The following is a 19,537-nucleotide window of genomic DNA, read 5'->3' as shown; positions in this document are numbered from 1 at the left end:
CCAAGCCACTCACAGCCTTAGAAAAGAAAAGAAAAAGGGCAGGGTAGACATACCCTGACCCCCGAACCTTGGTGCTGGGTTCCAGGGCAAAAACATTTTTTTTTATGTTTGCTGTGAAATTGTGGTGGATTTGCAAATCCGCAGCAAAAATGTTAAAAAAAACGGGTAGATTGTGGTCCCCAGGGCCGTATATGGCCCGGGAGGGGGATTGCGTGACCCCCTACCAGTTTAAATATGTTTTTGTCCCCGGGGAGGTGGTAGTCCCCAGAGCCTGAGGGGTCCGTGCGGCCCCCTGCTTCATTATTTATTTAGCTCCGGGGAGGTGGTGGTCCCCGGGCCATATTAACGCCACTGGTGGTGGTCCGCAAGGACCCCCTCCACTATTGTTGTAAAACCCTGGGAGGTGGTTGTCCCTGAGGCTCAATGAGTCCAATGGAGGGGGATCCGCATGCCCCCCCTCCCATATACCATATATAAATAAAGCCCCAGAGAGGTGGTAGGCCCCAGGGCTAAAAATAGCCCTAGGAGGGCGACCCCAGGTGCCCCCACCTTCTTTTATTAAATACACCATTTCCTCCGGGACATGGCCCACCCTGGGGCTAAAGTGAAAACAAGCAAGGGAGAAGGCGCTTCTTTATTTTGTTAACAATCTTTTTGCCATGAATTCATGAATCTGTTGTGATTTTTGTCACAAATGTTTAAAAAAATGCTTTTTGGCCCTGGCGGGCTCCCTGGGGGACCCCAGCACAAGGCCTAGGGGTCAAGATATTCCTACCCTGCCTCCTTCTCTTTTTTTAATTTTTTTTATATTTTTGTTTGGGACTCAATGGAGTCTGAGTCCCAAGATGGCTGCCAGCACTTTCTGGTTAAAGTGCTGGCAGCCATCCAGATCTCTGCCCAGATCGGAAGGATTCATGGAGGATTCGCATCCCTAGATATACGAATTTGTTTTTCTGTTAATAACTCTAAGAGTACTGAAGGGATTTACACCAAATAACAAAAAGTTTGCATTTTGAACCAAGACCTACCTTTCTGCCAAATTTGGTGTAATTCTGTTCAGCGGTTCAGGTGTAGTCTTATCTAAAATTGCTTTGGGATTTAAACCTCCCCCTTTCTTGGCACCTGCTTGACAGATCACCTTGAACCTTTCCATGCACTTTGAGACTCATGGTAAACTTTTCTTGGAAAATTACGTGAAGATTCGCCAACCAGTATCAAAGATATAGGCACGTCAAAAAAACCTTTTCCTATGAAAACGATGTCCTAACTATAACAACCAATTTGGATTGAGCGTCAGTAGGTAATATATATATGTCCGTGTGTATATGTATATATGTTTATATGTATATGTGTATATATGTGTGTGTATCAGGCGGAGTCTATGGCATTCAGGTTGTCTTTTGTCCATGGACCCGCTGTCCTCTAAATCAAGCCGGCAGACCGCCAACTAGGCGGGCAAAGAAACCGTTGAAAAAGTGACAGCGGGACCAGATCCACATAGATCTGAACCAGGCCCTTTATCATATTTACACACTTGCTTGAAATGTTTAAATCTAACTTTGTAAGTACATGTATAAATCTATTCATGCTTATCAAGATATATGAACGTACATACAAATTCAGATTTCAACATTTTAAGCAAACAGTACTCCGTAAAAGTGAAAAGTAGTTGAGTTAATTAATGTGTGTGGCAAGGAGTTGTGTTTATTTGTCTGTGTCGCCTCCTGACACATTCAACAGTGGTGGGGGGGCACAAGGGAGGGGGAGCAGGACTAACAGAGCTGGGGCACGGGCCCCTACTGACCCCTTCTAGAGATGCCAGTGTTGTCTGTTTTTCGATCTCACCTTATTCCACCCCCTCTCACTCAGTGCAGCAGTGACTGGCAGGGAAAAATGAACCAATGCTGCTCCTTTTTATCCGGTACAAAAGGGGGGGGTGATGGACGGAGCATCTGAATCAATCAAACACTCACACCCAGTCAAAAGATCTGGGTTTAATCCATCACCGTTCTTTAGCCCACTCTGCCACCCCAGTTCAGACATGGCTATATGCAAATCAGTCTGACCCTGTGCCTCATGGGAACAGTCCAGCCCGAACTGCCAAGCCATGTCTTCCCTGAACCGGAAACAAGCTTCCGAGGACCGGTTTCTGGCACTCCAGCCGTCTTCAGCCCAGCTTGCTTGAATCCAGTGGCAAAGTGAGCAAGGGACTCACGTCTGAGCATACCCTGCCACACTTATGGCGGCCAAAAGCGGTACAAAAGGGGGTGATGATGGACGGAGCATCTGAATCAATCAAACACTCACACCCAGTGAAACGATCTGGGTTTAATCCATCACCGTTCTTTAGCCCACTCTGCCACCCCAGTTCAGACATGGCTATATGCAAATCAGTCTGACCCTGTGCCTCATGGGAACAGTCCAGCCCGAACTGCCAAGCCATGTCTTCCCTGGACCGGAAACAAGCTTCCGAGGACCGGTTTCTGGCATTCCAGCCGTCTTCAGCCCGGCTTGCTTCAATCCAGTGGCAACGTGAGCAAGGGACTTACGTCTGAGCATACCCTGCCACACTTACGGCGGCCAAAAGCGGTACAAAAGGGGGTGGTGATGGACGGAGCATCTGAATCAATCAAACACTCACACCCAGTCAAAAGATCTGGGTTTAATCCATCACTGTTCTTTAGCCCACTCTGCCACCCCAGTTCAGACATGGCTATATGCAAATCAGTCTGACCCTGTGCCTCGCGGGAACAGTCCAGCCCGAACTGCCAAGCCATGTCTTCCCTGGACCGGAAACAAGCTTACGAGGACCGGTTTCTGGCATTCCAGCCGTCTTCAGCCCGGCTTGCTTGAATCCAGTGGCAAAGTGAGCAAGGGACTCACGTCTGAGCATACCCTGCCACACTTATGGCGGCCAAAAGCGGTACAAAAGGGGGTGGTGATGGACGGAGCATCTGAATCAATCAAACACTCACACCCAGTGAAACGATCTGGGTTTAATCCATCACCGTTCTTTAGCCCACTCTGCCACCCCAGTTCAGACATGGCTATATGCAAATCAGTCTGACCCTGTGCCTCATGGGAACAGTCCAGCCCGAACCGCCAAGCCATGTCTTCCCGGGACCGGAAACAAGCTTCCGGGGACCGGTTTCTGGCATTCCAGCCGTCTTCAGCCCGGCTTGCTTGAATCCAGTGGCAAAGTGAGCAAGAGACTCACGTCTGAGCATACCCTGCCACACTAATGGCAGCCAAAAGGGGGTGGTGATGGACGGAGCGTACGAGAGGTGTACTTCATGACGAGCTGAGCTCGTCATCAGCGTCGAAGGGGTTAAAAAAATGCAGATGACTGTGAAGCAGTGCTCTTTCCAAAACCTCTGGGGCCGTTTCTATGTTTTTTATCGAGCCTCAATCGCTGTCTGTATGTATTATCTATGGCAGCACAAAGAATATTGAAATCCAGTAAATTTGAGTTGAATGTGTGGGGAATCAGTTTTAGATTTCTTCTGCCGAGAACCGCTTTGAGCTGTGTGCTGTCAAAAACGGGACTAAGCCATGGTCATCCTTAATATCAAGTGCTAGACCATTTAACTGGTATTGCTTAGAGGTCAAAACATCATTACCGCCTCTGATATTTTTGGCCAGGTTCACAGGGTACAAACAGATTGATAGAATCTCCTCTTCTCCAGAAGACATTGGTGAGGTAAAGGAGTCCTTAGAGTTACTAATGATACCAAAGTCAAAGAAAGGTTTTAAGTTGTCCCTTTTGCATGGTTGAGAATTCAGGCTCTATGCTGTGATCAGTTCAGTCAGCCAATACACCCTGGCGTCGAAAGGGGGAGAACTTTCTCTGTCATACTCCCCAAACTCTTGAATCAGCTGCCAGACCACCTTCACAAAGAACCCACGCTCCTCGTATTTAGGAAACAACTAAAAACATTACTGTTCAAGGAAGCACTGACCACCGGCTAAACCCCCCATCATTGTTGGATTTCCTGATCTGTCCACATCGCCTTAAGCCTCGCCTCCTAAAGCGCTTAGAGGCCTGTCGGTGATTAGCGCTATACAAATACAAATACAAATACAAACCCGAAATGAAGAAGATTGCGATCTGTGGCAACATACTAAAGGGCCTTCTTTGGTGTACCTGGGAGGCAACCCTGTCCATTTATCCTTCTGTATTTTGCATCAGAATGACCATGGATTGGTTGCTGGACAGCTGGAGACCACCAAACTCTAAACCTCTGGCCAGCTAGGGCGGAGAACTTCATATCAACCATCTGTAGCTAAAGGCCACCCTTTTGTCCTAGATCCTTCCTTCTCCTACTCTAGGGGAAAGCTGTTCTATTCCTATCCGAAACTTTTCTTCCATGTTTTATTTCAACAAAAAGGCAGCAGTGGTGCCTATTTGTCAGTATCATCTTGCTAGTCAGCTGTAGAGCTGAGCCTTTGACAACACTATCCTTATGCCTGTGTCCCATCTAGAGGGAACCAGCTATGTGGTGGTGAATATGTTTAGAAGACTACATCGTTAACCATGACAGTGGGTGCTCAATCTTTAAAAAACTGCTGATTTCCATGAAAAGCCTTTTTCACTGCACAAGACAAAACTCCATGTCTGCAGTTCTTGCCTCAGCTGAGACCTGGGAGGAAGCCCTGGTTAGATGCTCTTATTCTAGAAGGTTCTCAGGGGATTCTCTTTGCCTTAACATTGTTCCCCTATGTGCCAGACTTTTCATTGATTCCCCCAATTGCAAGGTGAAAATACATTTAGTTATTTTGAATGGTTGTTTCATCTATTTCAAAATTTATTTTGAAATTTCACTTATGTTGAGAAATAATTCTTAATAATTCTTCATTTTATATATATATATACCGCATCCTTCATCAGCTAAGGAAACGTCTCTACTTCACAACTTATGGTGGCCTTTCGCAAAGGACTTAGGTAGCTGAAGTCACTATTACATGGTGGATAGTTTCTTTATCTCAAAGCTTCAACACATAAGATGAGTTCAGGCTCTCAGAGACTTCATACTCACTCCACCACAGCAAAAGCAACATTGGTTGTCTGAAAACACATTCCCATTACAGACATTTCTAAGACAGTGACATGGCCTACTCTAGATGCTTTCTGCAAACTTTGCTTACTAAATGCTTTAGCCAAGAATAATGCAGCATTTATCTAGGAATCTCTGTGTAATTTATTTGCTTAAAGCCTAGTTGTGTATGCTCTCAAATTGATTTCATATTTCAATATAATAATTCACCGCTAACTATTTATGGGTTCCGGAGTAGCGTGCTACCTGCTGAAAAAGCTTTTCGACACCTCGTCAGGAGTAGTAAGTGCTATATAAATGCAATAACAATACAATATGCTGTCATCCCCTGACTGGCATTGTAGTCCGTTGCAACAGTTTCAAGACCAGTTGGGAAGGAGGGAGTGCCGGATGGCAGATCAAATAAAAATCACCATCTTTGTGGGTCTGAAACTCATAGTCCTTGCTCTCCATCATTCATAACACTCACAGAACCTTCTCCTTTGTGCATGTGCCATTTTCAACATTATCACAAAACAATTGCAAGACCAGGGTGGGGGTGTTTAGGGACTGGGCTTGCATGAAGAGTGAATCTTGCTCTGCGTCTTCGCAGAAACCTTTAAAAGTAGCAGCGGTTCTTTCTGATTCTGCCTGCCAATCACGGGCTATTCCCAACCAGTTATGAATGAAAGAAAACAGGATCTAAGAGCACTGGAAACAACATAAAGGTATGTTTACTTAATTTTGGGATGTTGCATGGACCCAAATCACCAGAAAGTTACTCTCTGCAATCATATTAGTAGTAGGGTATTTAAAACCTGATTTAAGGGTTTGGTGGTAACAGAAATTGCTCCAACTTTTGGAGGAAATCTACATGGAGTAGAATCCACAAGCTTAATTTCCTCAGCCTTATTATCCCTATTATGGAGGAAATTCAGCCAGTGGATTCATATCAAGGAAACCGTAAAGGAGGTGCATGGTGATGTTTAAATTCATATCAAGGATTTGAAATTAATGCACCAAAATTTTATGTTTTTGTTCCGATATAGCTAAACCCCACGCCGCTGTGAAGTCAGCATTACCCTTACACCAATTTGCTGTTTATAAATAAAAAAGCCGTGTTCAACTATGCCCAGTGTGCACAATCACCACCCCTGCATGTCCATTCTATATCCCTAACAAACTCAGCAGATCTCACTTAACTATATCATGTCTTTATGAAGTCACCAACCTGCATATGGAATTCCCATATCAGTGTAGATCCTATGGTAAATACACACAAGTTAAAAATCCAGGACACCAACGATCAAAAAAGTCCACACTTTCGCTCTTATTCATCTCGTCCCCGGCACTCCATTACATATTATTTAAAAAGCCGGTAATCTACAAAAATATATGGGAATCATAAAATTGAGGAATTTTGGGCCAGATGTACGACCCTTTTACGCATTCAAAAACCTACATGACCGTGTACTAACACTATTTTGCGAATCGCAAAAAATCGCGACTCGCAATGGAGCACAAATTGTGACTCGCAATTTACACTAGTTGTACATCTAGCCCTTTGTCCCTTAGCTAGTAGAATTTCACTCTGCGGGAAACAATTGAGCATTAATTTGGTAATTTTAGAATGAAGTTTAGATTTTTTGGGTGATCTCTGTGACCTTCTGATCTGTAGCTAAAAGCAACAGACCAATGTTGCAACCACGTTGGTGATTTCAACATAGAAAACATTTTAAATCCCATTAACAAGGTATATGGTTCTTCACGCGATCCCCCACTAGCAGCATGGAATCATATATATGACCGGGAAAGCTCAGTCGCATCCAAGTTAGCTACTCTGAGACAGAACTTAATTATAATATGTTTCTCCTTTGTCTTTTAATTTAGTCATGGTGGCAGAAATTGTGAAGCATTTTCTACCTAAGTTGGTGGAAATGCACAACTATGTTCCAGCCAATTCTACACAGCAGAAGCTGAGCAACTGGGCAACACTGAACAGGTAAGTGTGAAGTGTTCCAGTGATCGTGCTACAGTTGACTGACATTCTCTCCTCACAGAATCTTTACGTTGATCAGGTGACTATGTCTAGAATCCTCCTACTTTATTTATTCTCGCCAACAGACTTCAGATCAGGACAATAGGTCGTGGTGGCATCTTCAGTTGACACATGACAGTCGGTTTTAACTTCCTCCACCCCCACTCCTCCACTGGCCTTCACACCACAGCTGCCTGGGAATCTATTTCTTACATATTTTACAAATATTTGTTTAGTCAGGTATATTCCAATGCACCTACGTCGGCTTTTCCGCCACTTTAAACTGCTGTGATTTTTTTAGCGCAAATATTCTACTGAAGAGTCTTTAAGGTAGTAACCCCCAGATTCATCATGCTCCTCTTTTGCGAGTGCTTAATAGCGATTATTAAGGAATTGCTATTAAAGGCTCGCAAAACGGGATGCATGTAGAAATCGCAAAATTTATAGCGATTTCTACATCTTCCTTATTTGCGATTAGCTAATTGCTAATCGCAAATAAGGAATGACTCTCCATTCATTCCTATCGGCCAAAGGCCCATAGGAATGAATGGGGAGTCATTCCTTATTTGCGATTAGCAATTAGCGAATCGCATATAAGGAAGCAATTTCAAGGATGCCAGGGTGTCCAAAGGACACCCTGTAGCACCCCTGAAATGGTGATTTACACTGGTGTTGCACACACACATGTCCAAAGGACATGTGTGTGTGTAACATCCAACTTAGAAAAATGCACTAAAGTGCATTTTTCTAAGTTTTCGCTATTTACCACAATGTCACACTTCGCGGTAAATAGCGGACCCAGATTGCGAATTCGCAATTGTAGAATGGTTCATGAATTGCATTTTAAGAATCGCAAATTGCGATTCCCTAAATGCAATCGCAATTTGAGAAATCGCAATTATTTGCGATTTTTCAAATTGCAAGTTCATGAACCATTGATGAATCTTAAATGCCATTTTTGCAGGCACAAACGGCCGATTTTTGCGATTCGCACCATTTGCGCTCGCAAAAATGCTTGATGAATCTACCTGTATGTGTCCTGCTGAACATGAGGTATCATCCCTGCCTGGTATTCCTCAAGTACCATATCACCCAGGTCTTCAAGGTGATCCAATGTCCCCACCTAGAAGTAAACAAAATAAAATGAATAACACTCTACTCCTCTTAAAAGCATCATTAGATGACAAGAGACTCCTAGGAGTGCACCATTATGACACATGATTTTATCCTGTTCACTTTCCACTGCCAAAATCTACGTAAACAATTCCATACAGTACCTTCCTACACATCTCTCAGGGCTCCATCCCATCCAATAATAACGCTAAAGCTCTTGAGCCCCTACTACTGACCTGCAGACAAATGAAACACTTCATCCTGATTAACTCAAATTCAACAAAATGGCAGCCCTTCAATAAACTGTATTTAGGACCATCTGGAGGTGTGACATCTTCATCTCATGCAGCTACAAGTAAGCAAGGCTTGTGTCCTTTTTAGAAAGTGTAAGGAAACTACCCATATTGAGGCAACAACTTCCAGAGTAAGACAATACTCTGTGGATTTAGGGCAAACTATGGACCACCTTGGCACTCACAAACAAGGCTGCATCTGAATGTGTTCTTGTGAGTGTGAACGTCCCCAAGCCAATGTGAGCCTTTCTCACACTCAATGAAATAGAAACCCTGAGCAGATCCTAAGTTAAGGCCTTTTAGAAATTACAAATCGGCCAGGTGGATCCCGGCTTTCATGTGCGTGCTCGCTAACTTGCCAGCTTGGTCCCAGAGGCTCAGTGTTAGGATGAATTTGCAGGTGCTATCAGTTTATCCTTTTACATGAAATCGTGCCTTAAAGCACTATAGCGGTAGGTCAGTCTACGTGACGTCTTTTTACGTGTTCAGAATTCATGACCTCCCAATCTGTTCACTTAGGACATAGGTATTGAACGTTGGTTTGGGTAAACTGGATTCATGACTAAAATTGAGGATTAGTACTGACTATATAAATAACTTAATTTAGAACCATGGCATATAAATGTATCTTATGTGGATATCCTGAAATGTAGTATAGATCTGACCAGCCTGATGATCCCTTACTTAGGAGGACTCGGTGTAAAAGCTGACCGTACGCTGTTAAGAGATAGGCGCTTGCATCAATAGCAGCTTTCCGCAGAGAGCCTTTATGTCTTCCCTCCCCCCTCTGTTATCCTTCAGAAAGGTAGTGATGAGTAGATCAGGAATCTGTTTGTTTAAACAAGATACAGTTTGATCTCTCTATGTCAATAAAACTCCACAGATGGCATGAAGGTTCAAGCCGAGGAGCGCTTGAAAGTTTTCTGAGTCCTCCAAAACATGACCAATAAAATGCATCCTGAAATTCAGCCTTCCCCAGCCCCTAATTTGTAAAAAGTTAAATGCAGGAGTCCATAGCTTTTGTTAGGAGCCTTCCGCCACCGCTGCTGAATGCCAGGGGTTCCGACTCATGCTGATTGCAGCTCATGCTTCTTTTTCCACCACCCTACACTTTCTGTCTCTATATCTCACTCGTTCAGATCCTTTTTAATTTCTGTTTTCTCCATTGTCACTGTTTTCCTATCTTTTGTTACCTCCTTCTTTCTTCCTCTTCAGCCTTTCTCCCTCTTTCTCTCTGGGTCAAACTCTGAAGATGAAAAGTATGTTCCACCCTCAAAATAATGCTGATGCCCAACCACCAGGGATCGAAGGCAAGAACAAGCTGTTTTTAAGAAATTAGAGCCATTGAGCGAAAACCTATGTTGCCATCAAAGTGTATTCACTCATTTAATGGTTGGGATTGGTGGTTCATGCTAAGTATGCAATGTGATCCCAGAGTGACGGGGTATTTAATGTTTTGGGTTAATTGCTATCTCTGTTTTATGATGTAATGACTGTCTGATGAGCTCTTTGTCGATCAGAATTAGTTGTGATGCCAAAACATATAAGATCATCCCAGCGTAAGAGTAGTTCAATTTCAAGGTTAGGGAGCACGTGATCCATAAATGTCCTCATATAGTGATGGGGTGTTTGATGTTAGGCACTGGCTGTACTGTCTATTGGGCTGTTTACAGTTCAGGATTAGTGATGACGGTAAAACCTATGATGACATCACAATGAGACAGGTTATTTAGTATTCAGAATCTATTGGTACAGTGTAATGCAGAATTTAAAGTTCAAGGGTGAGTGATGCAATCTCAGACGTCATCACAGTTTGACCGATTAGTTAGTTACTGGGTGTTTAATGTTACTGGGTAGCTGATGGAGTGTATGATTTTAATATTATGGGATGGGATACTGATCAGGTTGGTGACACAGTCTGAATCTATAATGGCATCACAGTGGAACAACGCAGGGCCGGCTTTAGTGCTGGTGGCGCCTGGTGCAACAATCTTTTTTGGCGCCCCCACAACCCATGACCCCCTGCTCGGATTCTCTCACTACCACCAGGCAAAAGTGCCCCTCATCTCTCCAATCATAAGTTATTGCTAAAAACAGTGTCCCTGCTGAGGTCTGCGCCCCATCCACAGATCAGCCCCCAGTGCGGCAGCACCTGTTATACTGCCCTAAAGCGGCCCTGCAACAACGTATTTAATGTTGGGATCTTAGATGTGGTCTCTACTTATAATGACAGAACAGTGGGACTGGGTATTTAATGTTCTGGTTGGTGGTTGATGGTACAATCTGATCCTATTATGTCAGTAACATTGTGGAAGGATGTTTGATGTTCAGGCTGGGAGGTGCAGTCGCAGCCTATAAGGTTGTCAATGTATGGTGGATATTTAGTATCTGGGGAATTGTTACAGTGTGATCCTACGGTGTAACTACAATGTAGCTTGTACGTGGAGTCGGCGGAGGCTATCTTTTGACCCATGGTTGGTTGTTTCACAGGAAGGTCTTCTCCAAGTTGAATTTCCAGATAGCAGAAGAGGATGTGCGGAAGCTGGTAGCTAATTCTTCTGACGTTGTGGAGCCATTCCTGTCCACACTCCGAGAGAAGATTGAGGAAAAGCTTCATGGGAAGGTGCAGCGAGAGCGTCCCTCCAAGCAAACCAAGGTGCGTGCCCACAGTCCAACTCGGCGCGTTATGTGCTGCTAAATGTTTTGCACTATCGAAGTCACTGTCCAGCATGTGCCTGTTGCACCGAAGATTTGTATGAAGTCAGTCAACACCTCAATTTTGGACCACTCTGATCAAACTTTGCCTGTTCTTGCTAGTCCCCACCCTGGCAGGGCTTTAAACCCTACATTTCGATTTAATATTGTGATTAAAAACCCTGGGTTATCCATTGATACAAAAGCTCAAAGAGCTGATAAAAGTGGTGTGTGGGGGCTAACAGATAGTAAAAGTGGGGACTGTGAGTGTATTTGTTCACACTGTAGGTTTTCATCAAACTCATAGTCTGAAGTTTCCAACTCCAAGTGCTAACAGTGGAACTCAGAAGTGGGCAACAGAATGAAACAGTTCTTAAACTCGCGAATGACTGTCTTCGTTCCCTCAGACACAGCCACGTTCCTATCACTTGGAAGTTTTTTTTTGTTGGCTACAGCCAGGGCACACAAAATGGCTGATGTCTTCGGTGATTGTATCGATTCAATAATTATAGCAGCAAACAATGAAATATGTTATTCAATCAGTGGAAGAAAATCATTTTTTCTCTTTTCTGCAGGATTTGGAATATTACAGCACTGGCTTAACACAAGGTATGTTTCTATTTTTAAAAGGGAGGGCACACCTTCCTCATATAAACTGAGGGGTAGGGTCTGTAGCAGTGTTTGTCAAACACTCAGACCGCTTTTTATACAAAAAAAGTGAAAACATGTCAATGTGGTGGTGGTACTTTCATCCTTTCCCAGAAAATGGTATGTGTCTTTCCTTTATGGCTCCCCACTATAACACTGCAATTTTTTTCACTTACCCTTAGTTTTCTTAATACTCAAATTGTTTGTTTATCAAATTGAGTTCAAATTCAAATTCTCTTTATTGCATGATTAATTAAAACCTTTGCAAACAGTTAAAGCATATGTTTGAAAAACAAAACAACATCATTAGTAATGCTAGAATTAGTTAAATGCTGTTAAAAATTGCAGTAATTCCATAACATTTCAAGGGAAATAAAAACTGGTATGCAATGCAGCCAATAAGCTGCTTAAGATGGCATTAAAATGCAACATTTTTCGGATGATAAATTAAAACCTTTGCAAACAGTTAAAACATATGTTTGAAAAACAAAACAACATCATTAGTAATGCTAGAATTTGTTAAATGCTGTTAAAAATTGCAGTAATTCCATACAATTTCAAGGGAAATAAAAACTGGCATGCAATACAGCCAATAAGCTGCTTAAGATGGCATAAAAATGCAACATTTTTCAGAGTGTTAATTCCTGAGGGTTCCTTTATAATCCCAGTTCCTTTAAAATTAGTGTTAAAGATTTTGATCTTAATAGCGTTAAAGTCTGTAGCGGGCAACAGAGAGTTCATTGTTGACAGTAACAGTCTCTAGTTCATCATGTCATTTGCTTGCCCAGTTTGTTGCGCCCCTTGCCAGGTAATTCCCAAATATGTGATCGGCTTATTCCTTGGCCCGTGTTGTTGAGCCTGGGGTGACATAATAAATTAGAGAATTTTATGTCGCCGTTGCTGGCACACAGCCCAAAGGTGGCAGCATGAAAGCGCAAATGAACTGTAGTGATAAACAGAATAACCAGGGACAGTCCCCATTAAACAGGGTTGTTGTAAATTGCTCAGAGGACGGTGGGCCTGAATTGATGACCAGTTTGTTAGATTACTTCCAAGGATAGCTTTGCTTTTACTGCACTCATAAACCGAACAAGGCTACAGGCCAACCGGACGTTGCTGCCCTCGTAGCAAGCCTTTACCGCCTGCCCGCACGATCGTCCCTGGCTTTCGATCAGGCGCGGCTTTAATAGCTGTCTTCGTCGCTCCCAAGCCCTTGCAAATGCATAGTAGATGTACAACAAAGTTCAGTTGTGAGATTAGAGCGATAGAGAATTCTTTCTTCAGATATTGTTAGTAGTGCCTCCTTGCGATAGTTTCAGAACACTTATAAACTCTGGAAGCATGCAATTATTCAAGAATAATAACAGAATTTAGAGAATCAAAGCTAACAACTTGTGAGCATAAACGGGTCTCACTACTGTCTTGAGAAGGCCAACACCTTACCAGGTTTGAACACTTCTATGAAACAAATATAGATTCTTTAAAACAAAGATGTTATATATGTTAAGGTTCCAGAGCAGCCATAAACAGTAAACATTAACATTAAAGTATAAACTTTTATTACATTTACATGTGCTTTTGATGCTGACCACCCTTCAAATTATGTGTTTATGAAGGCTGACTGCTGATTATAGATGTATGAAGTGAAAATAATAACAATGTTGGCCATAAATGACCGCGTGTGAAAGTGGCTGGATTTGTACCTGCTGGTATGCCAAAAGGGTACCTATCAGGACTGATGCAGCTTTCCAGATGTTCATCTGGTAATGTTTATGAATTCCCAAAACACATATATCAACACCCATGCCTAGGTTTGAACCATTTTGTGTTTTCTTATCGTCAAAATTGGGGAGTAAATCAGGTCAAGTACAGTGGATCCCCCTGGGGCAAGTCACAGAAGCCAGATTGGAGCTTGTTTTGTGTGCAGGAAACCCATCACCAGTCCACTGACCATTAAATTATGAACAAGTTCCATATATTAGCCCATCTATCTACTAACATCTCCAGAGAGAAAGATAGCAGAGAGAGCCTGGGAAAGATGGAAGTGATCAATAATAGAAGAGAATACGCGGTAAGGTGAGCGGAAACGCAGGAAAGAAAGCAGGAAGCTCAAATACAATCAGAATTATTGAGACCACAACTAGACCAATACAAGGAACATTATAAGTTTCTCAATCTCAAAACCACATCTTATTTTAACTGCTAGAGAGGATCCAGCAGTACGAAACAGTAGACCAGTTCACCATACAGTAAGCACTCGGGGATAAGATTCAGCTTTGAGATCATCAAAAAAAAGGTTTGCACCACCTCTACTCGCAAGGAAGCAAAGGTCTTGGTCTCATGCCGCACTTTAAGCTTGTCTTGATCCCAGACTGACACCTTGGTATCTAAATCTCGATGCTCCCTATGACCAACCTGAATATGCTGCTGCTTATGTGGTGTCTGTGAACCTTGGTCCAAGAAGGCCAAAATTCGTCTTCCCTCCATTTGAAAGGGCCCTTTTATCAAGGCCGCTTTAACCACAATTGGATCTCTAAGGTCCATATTGCGACGTACCACCATGATTGTACCCTCATCTTCCACTCCAGTTGTATTGTTATCCAAGCCTATAAGCCTTGCACATGATGCCCAGCCTGCCATTCGTTGGGTTCTCAAGTTGTCAGCGAAGGAGGAAAGCATTTAGAAAACACTGCCATAGGAGGACGATGAGGGGCACTTCCATCAGAACCGTCACAGGGAGACAATCTAAATGAATGGCTCCAACACTTGATGTCAGTTTCTTCAAAGATTAAATATATCAATGTCTTGTTTTATAATGAACTGAGTTCAGTCAATGCAAATATAAAGGGAAAAACAACATGTTTTGGTAAAGTGTATAATATAGACACAGTAAATGAAATGTAACTCATCAAAATTGCCCTTGTGCCTGTGCTACATTGCAGAGATGGGTGCAGGTGCAAAGAAGCTGTCGCAAGAAGATGTACTGATTGTATGCCACAAACGAGGGAGTGCACAGGGAGTGCTCCCTCTGGGGTGCCCTGGAAGCGGACGGTCCCAGTCTCACTCTGCACCTGCCTATGAAGGAATCCCTCCCTTTTCTTGAAAATGAAGTTGGGTCCCTTGGCAGTGAAAACTTGAGCCACAGTTTTAAATAGTGGCTCCATCATTCACTGATATGATCTCTCAAACAGAACACAAACTTTCATGGTCCTTACCTGCAACTGTCAAGGTCCTTACCTGCAGCTGTCAAGGTCCTTACCTGAAACTCTCAAGGTCTTTACTTGTAATTCTCAAGGTCCTTACCTGAAACTATCAAGGTCCTTACCTGCAACTCTCAAGGTCCTTACCTGCGCTTTCAACAGAACATTTTTTTCTGTGTAATCAGGTGCCTTGACCCAGTCTGTTCCAGTGCTCCAGATGCACCCGTGTAAGACTGGTACACAGTGCCTCACGGATAGTACAGCCGCAAACATTTAAAAGAAAAGCAAAATGTTTGGGATTATCTCTGCTCTGAGTGCTCTCCGGAAGCAACTGCTGTTTTGAGAATAGTTTCTTGTAACATGAATGTAACATTTCCTAGTTATCATGCAGGAAAGTTTAAATTCTATTAAGGACACGGAGGGGAGAGTTATGTGAACTTCTCATAATCGTGAGGGTGGAAGGTATGTATTTTGTACTTACCACGATGGAATAATCCTCTCAGCCATGTCCTAATAGAACTTTGTTTACAATAGCTATGAAATGTTACATTCTATGTCAGGACTGGAAGCTCAGATTATGCAAGTGTAAAGCTTCCTTACCACTAGCGAGGGCACCCCATCACTGGTTTGAAGTAAAACTTCTTAAAAGTGGAATTCTGACAACCAATCGGCCACATTCGGGATATCCTCCAAACTGCCCCCCAAAGAAAAGGCTTTAGAGGTCATACCCTTCTGGTCCAATGCTCCCTGAACATGGACATGTCAATACCTGCTTCTCCGTGACCTTCTGTTCCCACTGCGCAATGGTAGGGGATGAAATAGGTTTGCATAACTTCTTTATGGCTTTGAGTAATGGAGCCTAACCTGGAGGTCGAAACTCCTCCATCGCAGCTTTGTAAGCTCATAAACATCTCACCATGTATAAATTGGGTTGTTGGGGTAAAGCTGGATATGGTACCACCCATATATGTGATTTTGTGTTTCTGGAAATTGTGAAGAACACTCTCTTGAGAGTGAGCATTCTTGCAGTGATTTCCACTGCACATCCAATACCTCTGATCACACATTTGATACCCTTTTACATGATTTGATACATAGAAAAATCGCCAACTTACATGTTAGTTGTTTCCTGGATAAAAACTGGTTGTCCTGCCTGGAATCCAATAATCTATAAACCATGTTCACATTCCATGGTTTAGAATACTTAGGTTTCGGTGATCTTGACAAACTGACTCCCTTAATATCTTGCTGACTAGGGGATGTTATCCCACTGGGATGTCATGAAAAGGAACATGGCTGCCAAAATAGCTGATCAGCTGGCATAATTGTCCTGTAAGCCAGACCGACTTCCAGTTCTGATAAGAAGTTCATTATACAGACTGTCCCCACAGGATCAAACCCAATCCCACACTGTAGCACTTGACAGTAGAATCTGCAGATGCTTTGCTGATGGGGGTTTGGAAGCCTTTCACGATAAGCCTTAGATGTCACAGTGTTCCCTGTAACCATCATTACATTAAACTGAAAGTCCATTCTTGTACCAAGTGATACAAGTTGCAATGAGTGTCCTTCAGCATATTCATTGTCCGGGAAAGTGGGATTGGAGAATCCATAGAACATTAAAGGAGAACTGAAAACCAAGCTTGCAATCTCCAAAGCAGTGTCACTAACACCGTCTCCATCTCCGTCTTCTGCCTCCTGAATTGTGCCATTAGTCTGGTTATTTGGAGAATGGAGGGAAGGTGTATCCCTATCCCTGACTCCATTGCTCATGCTACTGAATCCGGTCACCAGATCAGTGTTTGTGGTGATTATTCTACCATTAGCAAGATTTTGTGCTGCAGACTGTGGTACAAGAAGTCCTTACCCAAATCTACTAAGGCCTTGGATCTCGGCCTGCCTGAGCAGTTTATGTATTGTATAGCAGATAATGTTGTTCATCTTGAGGAGAATGGAGCATGAGGCCTTATCAGCTGCCAGACTCTGCACTTGAAAAGAACTTTCTAGGAGTTCTAGACAGGTGATATGTAGTGTCTATTCAAGTTTTGCAAAAAACACAGTTGATGGACAGAATGTAGAACAATGTCATACATTCACCCCAGTACAAGGATCTGGGCCTAAATCCATCGTTTTTTTTGCACTCCACACCACCCTGGGTTAGACACTGCCTATATGCAAATCAGCTCTGACCCTGTGCCTCATGGGAACAGTCCAGTCCGAACTACCAAGCCATGTCTTTCCCAGACCGGAATGAAGCATCCAAGGACCGGTTTCTGGCTATCAGCCTTCATCAGCCTGGATAGCTTGACTCCAGTGGTGTGTAGAGCCTGGGACTCACGTCTGAGTATACCCAGCACACTCGGGGTGAAAATTGCAAAAAACACAGTTGATGGACAGAATGTAGAACAATGTCATACATTCACCCCAGTACAAGGATCTGGCCTAAATCCATCGTTTTTTGCACTCCACACCACCCTGGGATAGACACTGGCTATATGCAAATCAGCTCTGACCCTGTGCCTCATGGGAACAGTCCAGTCCGAACTACCAAGCCATGTCTATCCCAGACCGGAATCAAGCATCCAAGGACCGGTTTCTGGCTATCAGCCTTCATCAGCCTTCATCAGCCTGGATAGCTTGACTCCAGTGGTGTGGAGAGCCTGGGACTCACGTCTGAGTATACCCAGCACACTCGGGGTGAAAATTGCAAAAAACACAGTTGATGGACAGAATGTAGAACAATGTCATACATTCACCCCAGTACAAAGATCTGGGCCTAAATCCATTGTTTTTTTGCACTCCACACCACCTGGGTATACTCAGACGTGAGTCCCAGGCCCTCCACACCACTGGAGTCAAGCTATCCAGGCTGATGAAGGCTGATAGCCAGAAACCGGTCCTTGGATGCTTGATTCCGGTCTGGGAAAGACATGGCTTGGTAGTTCAGACTGGACTGTTCCCATGAGGCACAGGGTCAGAGCTGATTTGCATATAGCCAGTGTCTAACCTAGGGTGGTGTGGAGTCCAAAAAAACAATGGATTTAGGCCCAGATCCTTGTACTGGGGTGAATGTATGACATTGTTCTACATTCTGTCCATCAAAAGTGTTTTTTGCAATTCTATTCAAGTTTTGACCATGATCCTCCTGTGGTAAAATGCCCACAGGGATCTCCCCCAATCTGAGCAATTGGTATCAGACTCTAAGACGAGTTCCAGCGCCAAGATGAAGATGGCTCGGCCATTCCCCGCCACCATGTGGTCTAACTATCTCTGGATCTCTGTCCTCACCTCATGTGTGATGATCACTTCCTCAGCATATGTCAAGTTCTGTATGAGGTGCATTGCCTTCAGCCTTTGCAGTGCCATGTAATGCAGCAGACCCGGGAAGATACCCTGAATGGATATGCAAGAAGACCTACACTTCTCCAGTATTGGGGTGTCTTTCATAGATTCACATGCCTGAATCATTCCCCCTTGTTGGAGTGGAAGTACCACGGTACATAAAAAAGCAATAATATGCCCATGAGAAGCCAAAACATTGGTAATAACCAACTATTAAGTAAAGTAGCCCTAAGCTACAGTGTAAAGCACTTCCACACTCATGACTATCCTAGTCATTTTGTATAGACCAAACTGCAGCCAATCAGGCGACAGCACCCACCAGAATGTTCTCCCCAGAGGCTCAGGCTCTCAGATTTTCTACCGCACGTCGTGTGAAGGGAGTCTCCCTGAGCTCTGCTCAGTACTTCACAACTTTGGTTGTTTTTTTCCTACTTAAAGATGTCATCTTCTAAATCCCTCTTCAGGCCTTGTGAATCTTGTTGGGAGCTTAGGCCTTTTAAGGAAGATCCCCAGAAGAAATGTATTTATTGCCTGTATCCAGACCATGAGGTAAAGGAGTGTAAGATCTGCAGGACCTTTCCTGAGAAGACCCTCAGAGACAGGGAAGGTCGTCTTCTCCTGTGACTGCAGAAGGTCAAGGACCAGGATAACCCCCTTTCTGAGGTAGGAGGTATAGCCTCGGGGTCAACTATGTCCTCTAGAAAGAAGAAAGCTGAGGTAGAGGTATCTTCTACTGGGGTAAAGGTGTTGAGAAAAGCCCAATCCTTCAAGGATTCTGGCGTGCCTTCTACTTCTACCTCGAAAAAGGCATCTCCGCCTTCTAAATCTGGACCTTGTATGCCCCGGAGAAAGTCTGGAAAGTCTGTATCTTCCAAAAGATTGTCACAAAACATTTTACCTCAAAAAATGACTTTGTCGACGGCAGCGGCGACGACAGCTTCTCCATGAACGATTATCATCATCGACGCATCTTCAACGTCGACGGTTACCTTCTCATCGCCTAAGATGGTGATGTCTTCAGCTTCTTCCCCGTCGACGCTGGTCTCAGTGTCAGTTCGACCTATCTCGTCGACGAAGATAATGCCATCGATCATCGATGCCCCATCATCGACGAGAGTTATCAAGGTCCCGTCGAAGAGCGCATCCTCGTCGAAGCACACCTCGACGGCGCAGACC

At 43.6% G+C, this 19,537-nt stretch overlaps 1 protein-coding gene across 1 annotated transcript in view; it reads left to right on the top strand.

Moving 5' to 3' along the window:
- The window catches only part of LOC147711028 (sperm flagella and cilia-associated protein 1-like), a 114,216-nt gene that overhangs the window by 2,048 nt on the left and 92,631 nt on the right, over nucleotides 1-19,537 (top strand). Inside the window, exons 2-4 of the mRNA XM_086920100.1 lie at nucleotides 6,924-7,035; nucleotides 10,968-11,133; nucleotides 11,747-11,780. Coding sequence (XP_086776226.1) covers nucleotides 6,924-7,035; nucleotides 10,968-11,133; nucleotides 11,747-11,780 — 312 coding nt within the window. The remainder of the gene's footprint in view (nucleotides 1-6,923; nucleotides 7,036-10,967; nucleotides 11,134-11,746; nucleotides 11,781-19,537) is intronic.

This window comes from Lissotriton vulgaris, chromosome 5, assembly GCF_964263255.1.
Source record: "Lissotriton vulgaris chromosome 5, aLisVul1.2, whole genome shotgun sequence".
Taxonomy (NCBI): domain Eukaryota; kingdom Metazoa; phylum Chordata; class Amphibia; order Caudata; family Salamandridae; genus Lissotriton; species Lissotriton vulgaris.
Note: the sequence above shows the minus strand (reverse complement) of the source record. Positions and strands in the feature narration are given on the sequence as shown.